Source organism: Paramormyrops kingsleyae, chromosome 1 (assembly GCF_048594095.1).
Source record: "Paramormyrops kingsleyae isolate MSU_618 chromosome 1, PKINGS_0.4, whole genome shotgun sequence".
In the NCBI taxonomy this organism is placed as follows: domain Eukaryota; kingdom Metazoa; phylum Chordata; class Actinopteri; order Osteoglossiformes; family Mormyridae; genus Paramormyrops; species Paramormyrops kingsleyae.
The window spans coordinates 24,615,946-24,631,475 of NC_132797.1; the positions used below are offsets into that span (position 1 = coordinate 24,615,946).

Below are 15,530 nucleotides of genomic sequence, written 5' to 3' on the forward strand. Positions count from 1 at the left end.
CTGAGCCACCTTAAATCTGGCGAGGTATCTAGCTGACCAGCAAATCCGGCTTCACAATGCAGGCCCCATTTAATAAACACGTGATAGAAATGCCACACATCACTTTTATAATTCTTTCTGCTTGTTTTGCTAAAAGGACAGACCCTGCCCCTACTTACTTACTTTGATTGGCATCTACAGGTGGTTAAACAAACTTCTCAGAATACACTTGTCCCCTTGTCCCCATTTCCTGGGGATGCACGAGCTTCATTCATCCTCGGGCTTCCGGGGGCGGCGCTAAACTCGGCGTCCGTTTCTTAGCAACCAGTGTCAACAGAGGATCTCGAACCCTCGAAACACCCAGAACTGCCGGAATAGATAAATCAGGTGATAAACTGTTATGTATTATTGAGACGCACAACATAACGATACTGTTAACATAAACTAATTTTCAATTATTTATTAAGTTAAAAATATTTTAATAAACTGGAGAGGAAATAATGAGATGGGCAACGGTGTCTCCTTTTATGTTGCATAACTGGCTTAAAATTTTGCAGGTATAAACATGGTATATATTCCTGTATAATAACTGCGGACAAGTTTCAAAAGATGATTTCGTCTTTTAAAGTGAAGCAGCGAGCGCCGCACGCAGAGTAAACGGACCTCGTGACCCAGGGCACGCACTGCACCGCAGCACGCGCTTCTCATCCCCTCCGTCCCCTTCACCGGAGTTACAGGTCCCAGGATTTCATAAAGCATTTCTAAACAATAAGTACGTAGATTACGTGGGTACCTTTCATGCGCGACGTTATCAGTCTGCAAAGGCGTGTGTTCATTATCTAAGCGATAATAAGCCGCTTAGCGAATCCACTGCAAATGGTTTACAAAGAGCTAGTCTTAAATTATCTTTACATTTATACTGCATGATACTGTACGAAATTATAATTATCTTAACTACATTATCTGATGGAAGTCCATAATATGTGTATGTATAATATATATATATATGCTAGGAACCAGAGATAGGATTCACAATTAATATGTTAATGTCAGCAGGCCTCTCGGAAAAACATGCACCTATCTTTGACATTTCTTCAGGATGGGGAAGAAAGTGAGGAAAGAGCCTGAGACTCCCTCCAAAGATACAGTAAGAGAGCCGTTGTCTTAACTCACTGGACAGGACCGATAACTGCCAGTTAAGGGCTTTAGAATCCTCTAAGGAGGATGTAAGATATATGGTATGACAAATTACATTAGTTCAATTTTGGTAGAATCCCTCCTACCTACGAGAACATCCACACTAATATAGATCAAGTGGGACTCACAAACCTGCTTTGGTCACTGTCAGAGGCGCTTCATATTTGGCTAAACTGCCTGAACTCCCAAACAGTTTGACCCTCTGTCAATCGAGAGCAAGAAGGCAGCCACCGTGATCCTGATGCTGAGCTCCCTTGAAGAGGAAGTCGTGGCCAAAGCATGTGAAGCCATCCTGAGATACGCAGAAAAAGGTGCACCATGTTGCTCAGTGTGTCTTTTCATGTCTGATGGGATGAATTGTTACTGTCAGTATCCTGTCCAGCAGTGCGGTAATCAAACCTTTACCTTTGCTGTATTAATTGAATCCCAAGGTAACTTCTCTGCCCCCGTAGGTGATGAAAACAAGAGCTCACTGGTAGGGCTGGGAGTTATGGAACCTTTATGCCATCTATTATCTCACGGGGACAGTCTAGTGAGCAGGAACGCTGTTATGGCCTTGGGGGTTATGTCATCTAACAGTAAGTATTTGACTAAGCAGAGCTGGTCACATGGTCTGTCAGGGAGCTGGTCACATGATTGCATTAAATTACCAAGTAGAATCTAAGTGATACACCATCAACTTCTACTTTTAAATTATTTATGCTGATGTAAGTTGAACATGTTAAGGTATACTGAAGCAATTGAAAATCCCAAGTTTAGGTTTACTGAAGCAGTTCAAACATCTGGCCATAAATGTTTTGTGCATCCCTAACCACCATACTGCCTGGCCTAGACACATGGTATTTTTTGTTTTGTTGTCTTATCAACAGATGATGTAAAAGGAGTTTTGAAGAAAATGGATATCATACCTTTAGTTATCAGCAAATTGTCACCAGACGGTATGATAAATGAAGTTGCTGCTGTTTTGTATATGTGTCGCTTGGCAACTTACAAAGGCTCTTAAGAAACAATAAATTTTTAATGTGAAAATGATTGTATCTTGTAAAGCATTCTATCACTGTAATCAAGTAGTTAAATCAAAGACAGCTGGTCTCATAATCATGTAGTCAGGTTATGTGTTTATTCCATGTTGAAGATTAGAATTTGGGTTGCTTTGTGTTCTACTTGTAGATGATGTTGTTGTCCATGAATTTGCCACCTTGTGTCTGGCCGCCCTGTCCACTGAATTTACCAACAAGATCCGAATTTGTGACAACAATGGATTGGATCCACTAATCCATCTCCTGTCGAGTCCAGATCCTGATGTGCAGAAGAATTCTCTAGAATGCATTTATAACCTTGTTCAGGTAAGATGACTTAAGGTTAGGGAAGGCAGCCTGATGTTCAGGCAGGATGATAAGTCAAAGATAGCAGGTTAGTATCAGTGTCAGACACTGTAGTGTTATTCATTAATTCATAATACACTTCAGCGTATGACTTCCAGGAATGTTCTCAGGTATTTTGTATTTTTAATCAACTCTGTTTACATCCTTCTTTGTGGAGTGCTCACGTGGCAGGAAGACAGTCTTTTACTCCTCTGAAGTGTTTTATTGCAGCCTACCACTTCGAGAGTAGACGAGTGGTGTGTTCAGACAAGCCGTTCCGTACACCGCTGTTGTGCTGAGCTGTTATTCTTGCACTTGCGGCCTTCCTGTTCGCTTTGACGAGTCTGGCCGCTCTGCTCTGACCTCCCTCTTCAACAAGATATCTTGGCTACAGAAATGTCGTTGACTGCATGTTTCGTGGTTGATCGCACTTTTGTCTATAAACTATAGACACCGTGGCGTATTAAAATCACAGGGCGATGACTGTGTCTAGGATGGTGGAGCCTTCATGTCTGGCACCAACAGAAACACCATGTTCAAAAATGCTTAGATGTATGCATATTGGCCAGTATAAAGGTTTACGGGGCACTAAATAAACCTCCGTATTCTGTCTGCATTGCTGTGTGTATTCAGTTGCAGCCACATGGTTCTCTGTTTGTAGGAGAAGGCTGTTTGCGTTAACGAGCAGGTGTATCTAGTAAATTGGCCGCTGAGTATTATATATATCCTCGACAGCTGCTTGTTTGTGATATATTATCTGCCACACTTCGCCTCACTCTGCAGAAAAGCCTCTGCGAACAAAATAAAGTAAATATACGATGTGTTCTGTTCCAGCAGCCTGAGCCGCGGCAATGTGTCGGCCCGCATCTGTACGTGTCAGGACTGGCCCTTCCCATCTTTCTTAATGCTGACATCTGTCTGTACGAATGCCGGAGTGGCTAACCGGGAGAATTCCCATCCGGGTTGTGGGCTGGGGACTCATGTCTAACCGGTGTCTGTGTCCGTACGTGTATCTATGCTCTGGCAGGACCTCCCGAACTGCTCAGCCGTGTGCAAACTCGACGGCATCCCACCCCTGCTGCACCTCCTGCAGTCCGAATTCCCCGTCATCCAGCAGCTAGTCCTGCGCACGCTGGAGAGGGTCACCTCCGACGCAGAGGCGCGCTCCGCCCTCCGGGGGGGGCAGGGCTTCCACCAGCTGCTGGAGCTTCTGTCATCCAGAGTGAGACTCGCAGCCTTTGTTAACAAGCACTAGCCAGTAATGCTCTTTAAAGCCTGTCCAGTGAGAATCTTAATTCATTGTCTCCATTGTATGTCCTGTATTCTCCGTGTTCCTCACTCCATCTTATGATGCCATGCATGCTGTAAATTGATGTTTTTCTAGGACATATCTAGTACGTTTTAATTATTTCTCAGATATTATTATTAGTTACCAACTTCTGGTAACCATATATCCTCAGGAGATTCAAGGAAAATAAACATTTTTAATAGTTAAAATTTTGATTTGACACCCTTCGGGGTGTGACAGATGTGATGTCATCTTAAAGCCCTAAATGTCCTCTTTAAGGAACAATAGGACTTAATAGAACGGCATGTAGAGTATGAGAGATATGAGCAAAAAAATACTGTCCTCTACAGAGGACAAAATGAATTGCTGGATCTCAGAAAATATAAGGCATTCTTCCAGAACTTTCTGTCAGGGCATTCATTTCTGAAATTGGATATCTAAGCATACAGTTTAAATGAGGATTTGATGTCTAAGAATATAAAGCTTGATTTTTTTGGTTGGAATCAGTCCAGTTGAGGTCTGAGGGGAATCCAAGTGAAGGTGTTTCCAGTGTCAGAGTAGGATAGGTGTGTGACCTGGGCTCACACCCTCAGGAGCACAGTGACCTGCACGCTGAGGCCATGAGGGTGATCTCCAACTGCATGGAGGATGCTGCTTCCTTGCCATTCCTCCGGGAATCTGGGAAGCTGGACCAGCTTCTGCAGTTTCTCGCCTCTCCTGCTCCCCCGGAGGTGCTGAGCGCGGCGGCCAAGGCTGTTTCCAGGATGGCCAGGAGCGGTGGGGCAGCCGCCTCTTCCCGGGGGTGTGGGTGCGCACGCGTGTGCGTGTTTCAGGGAGGGGGGAGCTATACAGGTTATAAATGTGCGTGGGCCGAGTTTCTTCCTGTGCATGTGGAGGAGAGGGTTACTTTCTTTAACTATGTAGGTATTCTTTCTGCTAAGGTTAAGCTAGGTGTGTTTTATACTGCCACCCAAAGGCGAAACACTGTAATTGCATAGTTTATTAAAATTGAGTCCTCTTAGGCCCTGTTTTATCTTATGAGAAAACGTCTTATTGTTGCTATGCTCAGTTTAATAAGCACAGTATCATTTACCTACCTGATACTTTTCCAGGAGGACCAGGCCTGTAGCCAGAAATCAATTTTGAGGGGGCTGGCAAATTTTGAGGGGAGTACAAACTGGCTATGTGCCTGGTCAATTTTGGTGGGGGAGGGCGCGGGGGGTAAGCGCACAATTTTACTAAGTGTCTATGTCCCTGGGGTAGACAGTCAAAAATCTTCAAAGTCCTTTTTCTCAGTTTCAATGTCAGTACTTACTGTTTTTCACCTGTGATGGGCAGTCTAGATAGAAAAAGATGTTCGTTTGACATGTACAGACCGTCGCTGATCAGTGCGTTTCCCAGGTGAGAACCGGAAACTCCTGCATGAACATGATGTGGAAAGCGCTCTCGTTAACCTCCTGGCCACGGAGAATGGCCACGTGCGGGCTGCCGCCTGCCAGGCAGTGACCGGCATGAGTGAGAATGGTGCCAGCAAAGACAGGTTCAGGCAGCTGGGTGAGGCCTCCTACTGTGCTGTGCTCCTAACCTTCAGATGTTTCCCAATTAAGCAGTGTTTTTCATCCCAGTACTTGGGGACCCCCAGACAGTCCCTCCCACCTCCCAGCACACCTCAGCTAAACAATCAAGAACAAACTGAACAATCAAGAACAGACTGAACAATCAAGAACAATCTGAACAATCAAGAACAAACTGAACAATCAAGAACAATCTGAACAATCAAGAACAATCTGAACAATCAAGAACAAACTGAACAATCAAGAACAATCTGAACAATCAAGAACAATCTGAACAATCAAGAACAAACTGAACAATCAAGAACAATCTGAAAAATCAAGAACAAACTGAACAATCAAGAACATTGAATACCTGGTACAAGTGTTTTGGGAACTGGGAGGGAGCAAAAGTGTGGACTGTCTGAGGTTCACTGAGGACTGGGTTGAGCAACACTGCTTATTCCTGCAGTAAATCTTACTAAATGCTTATGTACCTCAGAGCAGTGCTTCGTAAAGTTTTTATACCATGTATCACCTCAGACAATACTAGACTCTTCATGTACCAGTAGTGAAGTTGTCCCTCAGGTGGAGGAGGTGGAGACGGTGAAAGATGTTGATGGTGGAGTGGCAACGGTAAAAGTTGTAGCGGGGGAGGGGGGTAACAATGATACAAATTGTCGACTGTGGGGGCAGTTGTGGAAAAAATATTAAATTTTCGTACTTAAGTAAAACTGCAGATACCACCCCAGAAGATAACGCAAGAAAAAGTAAAAGTAATCCAGCAAAATACTACTTAAATAAAAGTAAAAAATACCTGGTTTAAAAGTACTTAAATATCAAAAGTAAAAATACTATATGATCAAATATATTGATCGTACATGACGCAACCTATCCTTTTAACTTTTAACAAGGCAGATTTGAATACAGCATTTCAGGTTAGAGCGCATAGCAGTAAGGAAAACCAAGTTGCATGAAGATAGGTGGATATTTTCTTTTTATTCAGAAAAAGCGGTGAAACTTAACAAGCTTGCTGGCACAAATTAGCAAAAATGGTTTTTTATTCTGTGGAAAATGAATGATCGATCTACGGGCCAGATAATAATAATTTATTATAAACACTTCATGGGCTGGTGCTTTGAGTCCTCTTTAAGTAGTTAATGAGCTCTCCTTTACAATGGAGAGTGGTATAATGTAGTACTCTCTATTATTTCAGAAGCAGGTTTAATACTGCGAACTTTGAATATTGATACAATGTGGTACTCTACATTATTTCAGAAGCAGGTTTAATACTGCTAACTTTGAATATTTATACAATGTGGTACTCTACATTATTTCAGAAGCAGGTTTAATACTGCTAACTTTGAATATTGATACAATGTGGTACTCTACATTATTTCAGAAGCAGGTTTAATACTGATAACTTTGAATATTGATAAAAATGATCAGACTTTTTCTATATTTTAAATTATACATCTGTACTGTTTGTTCCATCTTCATAAAGACAGCCATGTAATGCAAAATAATAATTATAAGGAAATGACACAGTTGGTAAATTACTCAAGAATCATGAGAGAAAATCATAATCTTGATTCAGAGTGAAAAAAATTATGATTCATATTTTACCCTGAATCATGCCATTGTTATCTGTGAAAGTGTACGGCTTGCTTTGATCTGAAAGACCTCATAAAAGATTAGGTGTGGCCTGTCTGTGTCTTTCAGATGGGATCCGGGCCATAATCCCACTCCTGGCCAATGAGAGTGGAGAGCAGAGGGAGGCTGCTGCCCAGGCTTTGTCCAGACTGACCAATGGCAGCCCGCCCAACTCCCAGTGAGTGACACACCAGTAGCAAGAGACAATTAAGTCAGGGTTGCCAACCTTGGTCAGCTGGCTGGAGTAAAATTTTCAGTTCAAGACTAGTCTGCACAAGTCTAGATGCATGTAAGTTTTATTACCTTGTAAATAGTTTGTAGGGTTTGCAAACTGCCCCAGTGCTTGTGATGTAGCTAATTTAAGCTTTATAATGCAATAGTATAGCTTTGCTGTGATATTTTGATAGTTTGAAAGCTTGAGTTGCCAACCCTGTAAAGAGAACCTTAAGGTTCTCTTTACATTAACCTGACCATTAACTTAATGGTGATTACCTAAGAATTTTATTTATTCAAAGGTTTTGAGATATTTCTGTGTCTGAGAACTCTGCTACATCTCCATTTAGAAAGCAATAATGGAATCGGTTGTATGATGGATCAGTGGTTATGTTCCGTTACAGCTCCTGCTGTTGTGCCAAATAGCGAAATACTAATATAACTAGTCGAGGCCAATTGATGACTTGGCTAGTCGAAACTAATTGGTAACCTGGCTGCTAAAGCTAACTGGTCACGCAGCTAACAGAAGCTAATTGGTAACTTGGCTAGCTGAACCTAATTAGTCAGTTGGCTAGTTGGTCTTGCAGCTAAATGAAGTTAAATGGTAACTTGGCTAGCTGAAGGTAATTGATCGCATGGCTGGCTGAAGCTAATTGGTCACACAGCTAGCTATGTTAATTGGTCATGCGGTAGCTGTAAGAAGGCTGGGGCGACCGCCCCGTGTCCCTCAACAGGGCGGTGTATGAGGCAGAGGGGGTGGGGCCTCTGGTGCAACTGCTGCAGGACCCTCGGCCGGGGGCCATGCTTCATGCGGCGGCCGTCCTCGCCAACATGGCGGCCCAGGAGCCTCTACGCCGCAGCATCCTGGCGCGTGGCGGCATGCAGTGCCTGGTGGGGACCCTGCAGGCGGCTGATGCTCACGCGCTCACCAGCGCAGCCCTGGTGGTGGCTGCTCTGGCCTGTGATGCTGACGGCAGAAAGGAGGTAAAACATTCTCATTATTTATCTTCATTTCTGTTCAGTGACCGATATGTGTGTGTGTGTGTGTGTGTGTGTGTGTGTGTATATATATATATATATGTACATATATATATATATATATATATATATATATATATATATATATATATATATATATATATATATATATATATATATATATATATATATATATCCAGTAAAGCATGGTTACTTTTCAAAAAGAATAATCACAGATTTAAAGATAAAGACATTATGGAATAGTGAATCAACAAGCTTATAATATAAGTATTATTTCACAGGTATTTGTTATTTGCTGTCTATTAGGCGAGGAGACTGGCATAGTACTCAGCAGGCGGTGGAGGAGGGGTCTCACAACTGGAGGGGTCCTCAGGACAATTTGCTGAGCCGGGGAGTGGGGTGTTCTGGGAAATTTGTTGCAGATTTTGCGTAACTGTCTTAGCAAAAGCGGCACTCAATAAAATTGGCTGGGCTGGAAGGGTAAATATTGCATTGCAGATGCTCCCCCCTCCCCCAGTACTCAGAACTAGCTATTTTTCATGTGTGTTGGATTTAACGTGTTGCGTCTCTAATGTGTAGTTTAGGAACGCGGGAGGCCTAGTCCCTCTGGTCAAACTGCTGAACTCCAAAGACAGTGAGATCTGTCGCAATGCCTGCTGGGCTGTTCGTGTGTGCGCCAACGATGAGCCTACAGCCACTGAGATGTACAAGCTGGGGTGAATTACCGTCATTATTAACCTGAAGGAACTGGGAAGAGTGCTATCAAAACTGCCACTAGGTGGCATTACAGCATAACATTAGCTGCCTAGAACCCCTGGGTGTTTCTCAATACCAAGAACGCAAAGATCGTACTTGTGGTCTTGGTAAGAGCGGTCTTGCTGACCTGCCACTCAAGAATGAACTTGGGGCCCAATGAATCATGGGATTGGTCTCATTTAGCGAGGATGCAACCGATGTATCCTTGATATTTGGGGAGGGGCAAGAATGACGTCCGGGGATTTTTACCGTTCCTCTGTACTTCTGCTCTTAGTATTGGAACTAGTCTTTGGCAATGGATGATGACATAAAACAGGTACCTGAGAACACAAGTATGATCAAATATGGATATTGAGAAACACCCTTTGATGATGGAGAGGATATTCAAAAGCACAGTACATTATTTTACAATAACTTATTATTAACTTAATATACCAGACCATTTGCTCAAGTGTATTTTTTGGTGTACTTTCTTGACATCAAGAATGTGTATTATTTTGGGTCTTGCTTGTCAATGATGGCTGAAATGTCAGATATTCAGTGATAAACAGAACACAGGCGTCTATCAATCGTATAAAGAATTTTTTTTTGAAGACCTCTTAAAGGGTCATTTAAAACACCAAAAATGCACCTACATTTGGCTCAAAGTCGTACCTGACTTCAATTTCTCGTATAATTTATATAAGCTGATAAAATATAGAGTGCTGAAAACTTTTTTTTTATTTATTGTTTAACAGAGCCCTAGAAATCCTACAGGACATTAACATGTCAGTAAACCGCAGGAATAGGTTCAGCGAAGCTGCATTTCAGCAGCTGTTGGACAGCAACCTGTCAGTCAAGTACAGCCTGAGCGGTCAGCTGACGTCGTCCGACATCACTGCCGACGGATTTTATGATCCCGGACAGGTGGTTAATGGTGGTTAACCTCCCCTCAGGCATCCCCCCCCGCCCTTCAGGCCACCTGTCCTTTAGCCCCTTCCCTCTGGGATTCTTCCATAGGCGCGGCCAGGTCAACGGGTTCTTCCTCTGGAGGATCTGGCCAAACAGAACGTCAGCCAGCACCGGCCAGTCATCGCGGTCAGTGGTAAACCAGACCACCTGTAAGTCAGCGTTTTGTTTTTTTCTCCCCATAACCCACTTACTGTATGACAGACATTTTTACTCATCTGTCGCCTCAGATACCACAGGCTGAGCATAAAACTCAAAAAACTCTTCTGATCTTGCCTTGTTTTTTTCCAAGAGAGGTGGAAATATAAAAGGTCTCGTTAAATATGAAGGCTGATGGTAATGCCATCAGAATACGCATCACGCAGCCAGAGGAAACAAGAACAACAATATATCCACATGTTGTACTATTTTAAATAGCATCAACCTCTAAACAACAAATTAAATAAAAGGCAGCAGTGTGCATGTGTGCAGAAACATTAGCCTGGCAGCACAACTTTTATTCGTAACTTTTGCCGCGGCCAGTAACTGCACCTTTGTCGGCAGCGAAATCCGTCATTTTGTTTCTGGCTAATTTGGTGGAATTAAATTGCTGGAAAGCAAAGGGCTCGTTGTTGGTGGTAAAGGGCAGCACAGCCGCATTTCAAAAAGGATTTAAAACCTGGAACTTTCGCGTCATTAAACTCTCCTCTGGCTAGATACCACCTGAATGCTAAAAGGCAGCCCTGCTAACAGGCATTGTTGGGTAATTGTGAGGCAGACTATGTTAACGGTATGGCATTGGGTTATAGGCACGCTGACTCTCTTCACTGGGCTCTAGTTCATATATACCACATTTGTCTAGTCCCATGATTTTGACAAGAAGGTTCAGTAGATATGACACCCCCCCTCCCCCTCCCCCTCACTGTCCAAGGATCTGAACCAGTCCCTGTTACTGTTTTAGCCAAGTGCGGATAAAAGCTGCTTGTGATGAAAATGTAATTATTCCAGCTTTGGTTTAGCCCTTCAGCTGAGTTTTCCCCCTTTCAAACTCTGCAGTTTGGGGCCCTCAGAGCATGCAGTGCATTGTGGGACAGGGGGAGCCATGCTGTTTATTATGCTGCAAATGTATCGTATAAATTGAATGGAGGTGCATGGTGAATTTGTGAGGTGATGCTGCCTTTTTATTTCATTCATTTCTGTTCTGCTTATTAGTGTTGCCTATATCTTTGAACACAAAGCCGCTTTATTGCTCACAATGTATATTTTTTTCCATTGTATACATTTATGAAGCTGTATATTACCTGTTCCAGTTCAGATTCATGCCCTTCAAAGGTACAACAGCAAGAGCCCTGCTGGTACCATGTTCTTAGTCATTATACTGCCTGCCCAGCCACGAGAGGTGAAGCGTTTGTTGGCACAGCTGGTCGGTATCAAGGCCCGAGAGGCCAATTTTGATATAACGAACAACTAATTGTACGTTCTAGGGTACCCACTGAGTCCTCCGACAATAAACTGCAAGATGACCCAAGCCCTTCCCGTTCCTCGACCGTCCTGAACAAGAGCGGTGTGAGATCCCCCAGGTGCGTGCCTGCATTTGCTTACACTGCATATCCACATCTGGGCATCACTGCATTGACAGAACAGGTGACTGCTGTTCTAACCTCTACATGTGTCAAAGATCTATTTGTGTTGGTGGCATTGCAAGTCTATCTCTCTCAAATTTCTTTGTGTGACAAAGAACTGTGTGTGTTGAAGCTCTGTTTGCACTGTAGTAAAAGGCGAATGTGGACAGCTAACAGCATTTTCAACGCTGCCCCCCGAGCCCATCCGACCCACAGCTCCTGGGTAGCTTTTGACTTTCTTCTTCCGCCGTCTGGGTAGTAAAGTTAGGAGCAAGGTCAGGAGAGAGGAGGACAGGCGGAAGGATAAGGATGAGAGCGGACCTCAGCCTGATGCTTCGGGGGTGAAGCCGTGGACGCAGCAGTGTGATTCTGATCTCCATGGCCTGGTCCTGGGGGCCGGCAGGACTATTTTGCCTCTACGTGACGAGAGGGACCGCTGTGTCACTTTGGCTAAGTGAGTGACCAGCCCCCAAAACCCCTACTGTGTACAAATATGCCCTTCACTGTTATCTAAGCTGTATCAGAATCAGAAACAGAATCAGAATACTTTATTAATCCCTGAGGAAATTATGTGGTTACAGTTGTTCCAAGACAGTAAGAAAGTAGAACAAGTTAAAATACCAATATTAAACAATACAATATATAACAAATATATAGAAAGCAGAGAAGCATTATTACCTACAGACTTGCATAGCTTGAATTTCAATAATTACATTTGCTAGAATGATGAACTGCAAAGTGCATGTTCTGTCTTGTGCATACAGCAGGTAGAACGTAGTTCACAGTCAAACATACATATTGTGTGAAATGAACAATCTACAGAGACAATACAAACTGTCAGGGTCTGTACTCGTCTGTCCCAGCCTTTCGTGTCTACTCCCCATTTGGCCAGCAGGTGTCACTGGCCGTCCTGTCCTCCTTATTGTGTAAGTCCTTAGTGTGTTTCCCCAGCTCCCTAGACTGCCGCATGGCTCTATGGGCTGAGTGTGCACCTATAACCCCCTTGATCATGTGTTTGAGTCCAGCCACCTCTGTTTTTTGTCTTTAGTAAATATTGTTCCCTAGTGTTTCTTTTGTATTCCTTTTCTTGTCCTAGGTTTTCCCTGCTTGTGTTCTATTTTGTTCCTTTCTGTTTCTGTTTAATTATCCTTGTGTTCTGTTCCTAGTGTTTTATTCCCAGTCAATGTTTCCTAGTTCTTATTTGTTGGGCTCTCTAGTTTCTGTGTTTAATTGCTATTAGTTCCACCTGTTGCCTGTTTTCTTGTGCCAGCCCTTGTTGATTGTTCTCACCTGTTCTGCATTATCTTGTTAGCCCTCTGTATTTAAGTACCGGATCCTGCTCTGTTCACTGTGGAGTCACTGACTATGTTCCCTGATGTTGGGTCTTTGCTGGGTGATATGGTTGCATCCCTGCCTGTTCTCTTTATTACCAGTTTTCTCATGGTAGGGCTTTTTTTTTTTTTTTGGTTCTGTTAGTTTTCTTTGTACCCTCTTTTAGTTTTGACCCCTCGTGGTCTTTTTGTTTGTAGTGTTCCCAGTGTTCTCATTATCTGAAAATAAACCCCCTGTTGTCTTGTGGAGCCGCAAGTGGATCGTCACCTTCCTTGCCTGCCTGCACCATGCCTCGTTCCCATGGACCCATGGCAGCAAGCAGTGCAAACCAAATAAACATTGCGCAGACAGATGTAAAAAGTACACAGTACACAAATAGAATTCCCTGAAACAGAATATTGTAGTATTATATGATTAAATACATTGTTAAAAATAAGAATAATACATTAGTAGCTGGACTGTGTGTATACTGCTCTGCCGGTACACAGGTTGGTGAGCGACGCCATGGGTGGCACTGTGGCCCGGGATGAGCTGGACCGCTTCATGTGGGAGATACATCTCAGCGAGCTGAAGTTGCAGCTCCAGTCCAACGTCATCCCTGTCGGGATGATCAAAAAGGGGACGTTCTCCCACCGAGCCCTGCTCTTCAAGGTACCAGCCCGCCGGCTTTATTCCTGGCCTCTGCACGGCCATGTAATCCGCTTCTGAAACCTGGGAATACAAGCGACTGATCCCTCAGCAGATCCCCGAGTGGATCACTGGGCAGGTCGCTGACGATACCAGACAGCACTTCGTCGTTCAGTTTCTTTGGCCTTGGTACGGTTGGCTTTAAAATACATCTTGGGCAGTCAGATTACAAGTAGACAGCGCTAAATACAAGCATAAACGACCACCAAGATGCCTTGTGGTCCTATCACTCCATCCGCTTGCTGAGGTGGTCTGGGACATACTTGACCACATATCTTTTATAGCTGTACTATGCTAAAGCGTCTTCGACGAGGATGTCACAATAACTGTGTGGGTCGATTTGACTTTCTAATGCAAGTAGCACAGGCGGTAACATTCTACACACATGCGGTCAGCGGGAGAGGTGCGACAGACACAGGCGTAAATGGCAATGTGTCTCAGCCATCCACTTCTCATCCAGTCCCCCAAGACGCATTTTAAAGCCAAGTGTAAACAAGGCCTTTGCCTTTTTTGCTTCCATTAAAAAATAATTGTGTTTTATGGGTGTAATTCCTATTAATTACGGTACTTTAGATTTATGTGCACAATTAACATAATCAGCAAACCGAGGGCAAACCCTTCAGCCAAAAGCTAATTTCCCAGGATGCTTGGGGACGGGGAACGTTCTCCTTTCCAAGAAGCTGGCACTTATTTAATGTGGTCATACAGCAGCCAGCTGTGAGCACATCGCCCCCCACCCCCCACCCCTTCCATCCCTCCAAGTCAAGTCAAGTGGCAACTATACTCAGTAACCCAGCATACAGTGGCATGAAATAACATTCCCCAGACAGCGGTGCTGCATAAGTGCAGAGACAGACAGGTTGAGTGGAAAAAAACAATCGAGGTACATGTACAGTATGAGAACATCAACGCAGAGCGCAAATGTAAAGAGTGTTGTAATATTTACTATGTAGGCATTGATGGGAGCAGCAGATAAATAGTATGAATGAGTGAATATCATTATTTATTGCTCATTATTACTTATTAAATAATGGGCATTTGGTAACAACGGCAATAATTGTGTAAATGGTAATAAAATGACAATGTTGGTGGACAGCGGAGTTAATGGAAGGTCCAAATCTCCACCACTTTTCCAGGTTCTAGCTGACAGGATCGGGCTGAGCTGCAGCCTGGAACGTGGGGAGTACAACCGGGCCTGGAACAAGGTCCGACTGACGGAGGCTCCCCCCGACATCCACGGATGCTACGGCCGACCCCGTGCCTACGTAGTGGACCTCATGCACTCTCCAGGTGTCCTCATGAGGAGCGATTCACCGGAAGCCATCCGATACCAGACCATCTGAAGAGCACCGAGGCATCACCCAACACGCTTAGTATGCGTTCATTGTCCTTCGGTGTTTGGAGGAACATACTCAGTTATGGATGACACTGCTATTTACAACTGAATTCACATCTGAGTTCACATGCAACTTCTTGGATTCATAACATTTATGGCATCAAACGATACACTTTAGGTCTGCAGATTCCCGTTTGCGATAGCAGGTGTCATTATCAAAACTTCCACTGTGATTTCCAAAAAATACACTAGTGTAGCTCCATTTTTCTGGACTTTTAGGTCTCTTTTAAGTAAATCAAAGATAATCTATTGTAAATGTAATCTAATGACAATATCTATTCATTATGTAAAGAGTGTTTTAAATAAAAGATTAAAAAATAAAAGAATTAGAGGTTATTTATCAATCATCCTGTCACTTTTATGGTGTTGGAGCTCAGGTATTTGTAATAGTTTGTACTTTAGAAACAGGAGTAGGCTCATGTTTTTTTTACTTTCAATAATATTTTTAAGTGTAACATAACACGTGCGACTGAAATGCGACGTTTTACCAGTTTGCGACTGCAAATGTTTGGTGTTTCAATTGGTTAGGGTGGGTTCGCTTATCGTTGGATGTTATTTGGCCAACTG

The 15,530-nt window shown here is 43.4% G+C and overlaps 1 protein-coding gene across 5 annotated transcripts; it reads left to right on the forward strand.

Moving 5' to 3' along the window:
• The first annotated feature begins 268 nt into the window (after positions 1 to 268).
• armc3 (armadillo repeat containing 3) lies at positions 269 to 15,292 on the forward strand. Of its 5 annotated transcripts, none has more exons than XM_023800185.2 (19): positions 269 to 366; positions 608 to 751; positions 1,033 to 1,126; positions 1,370 to 1,487; positions 1,629 to 1,754; positions 2,046 to 2,114; positions 2,347 to 2,522; positions 3,568 to 3,762; positions 4,422 to 4,605; positions 5,230 to 5,382; positions 7,101 to 7,209; positions 7,979 to 8,228; positions 8,823 to 8,959; positions 9,737 to 9,905; positions 9,999 to 10,099; positions 11,411 to 11,506; positions 11,808 to 12,002; positions 13,369 to 13,531; positions 14,704 to 15,292. In XM_023800185.2, the coding sequence occupies exons 3-19, from the start codon at positions 1,079 to 1,081 to the stop codon at positions 14,908 to 14,910; spliced, it is 2,496 nt and encodes an 831-aa protein (XP_023655953.1). In that variant the 5' UTR covers positions 269 to 366; positions 608 to 751; positions 1,033 to 1,078; the 3' UTR covers positions 14,911 to 15,292. The 5 variants fall into 5 exon arrangements, with proteins under 5 accessions (XP_023655953.1, XP_023655954.1, XP_023655952.1 ...); XM_023800186.2 differs by having other exon boundaries at positions 1,036 to 1,126; XM_023800184.2 differs by having other exon boundaries at positions 1,078 to 1,126.
• The last annotated feature ends 238 nt before the right edge of the window (positions 15,293 to 15,530 follow it).

Bases quoted from the DNA above. Each gene is read 5' to 3' on its own strand.
- armc3 (XM_023800185.2), top strand. From the start codon at position 1,079: ATGGGGAAGAAAGTGAGGAAAGAGCCTGAGACTCCCTCCAAAGATACA. The intron at 2,115-2,346 runs GTATGATAAATG...TTCTACTTGTAG, and splicing joins CAGCAAATTGTCACCAGACG to ATGATGTTGTTGTCCATGAA. The intron at 2,523-3,567 runs GTAAGATGACTT...ATGCTCTGGCAG, and splicing joins GCATTTATAACCTTGTTCAG to GACCTCCCGAACTGCTCAGC.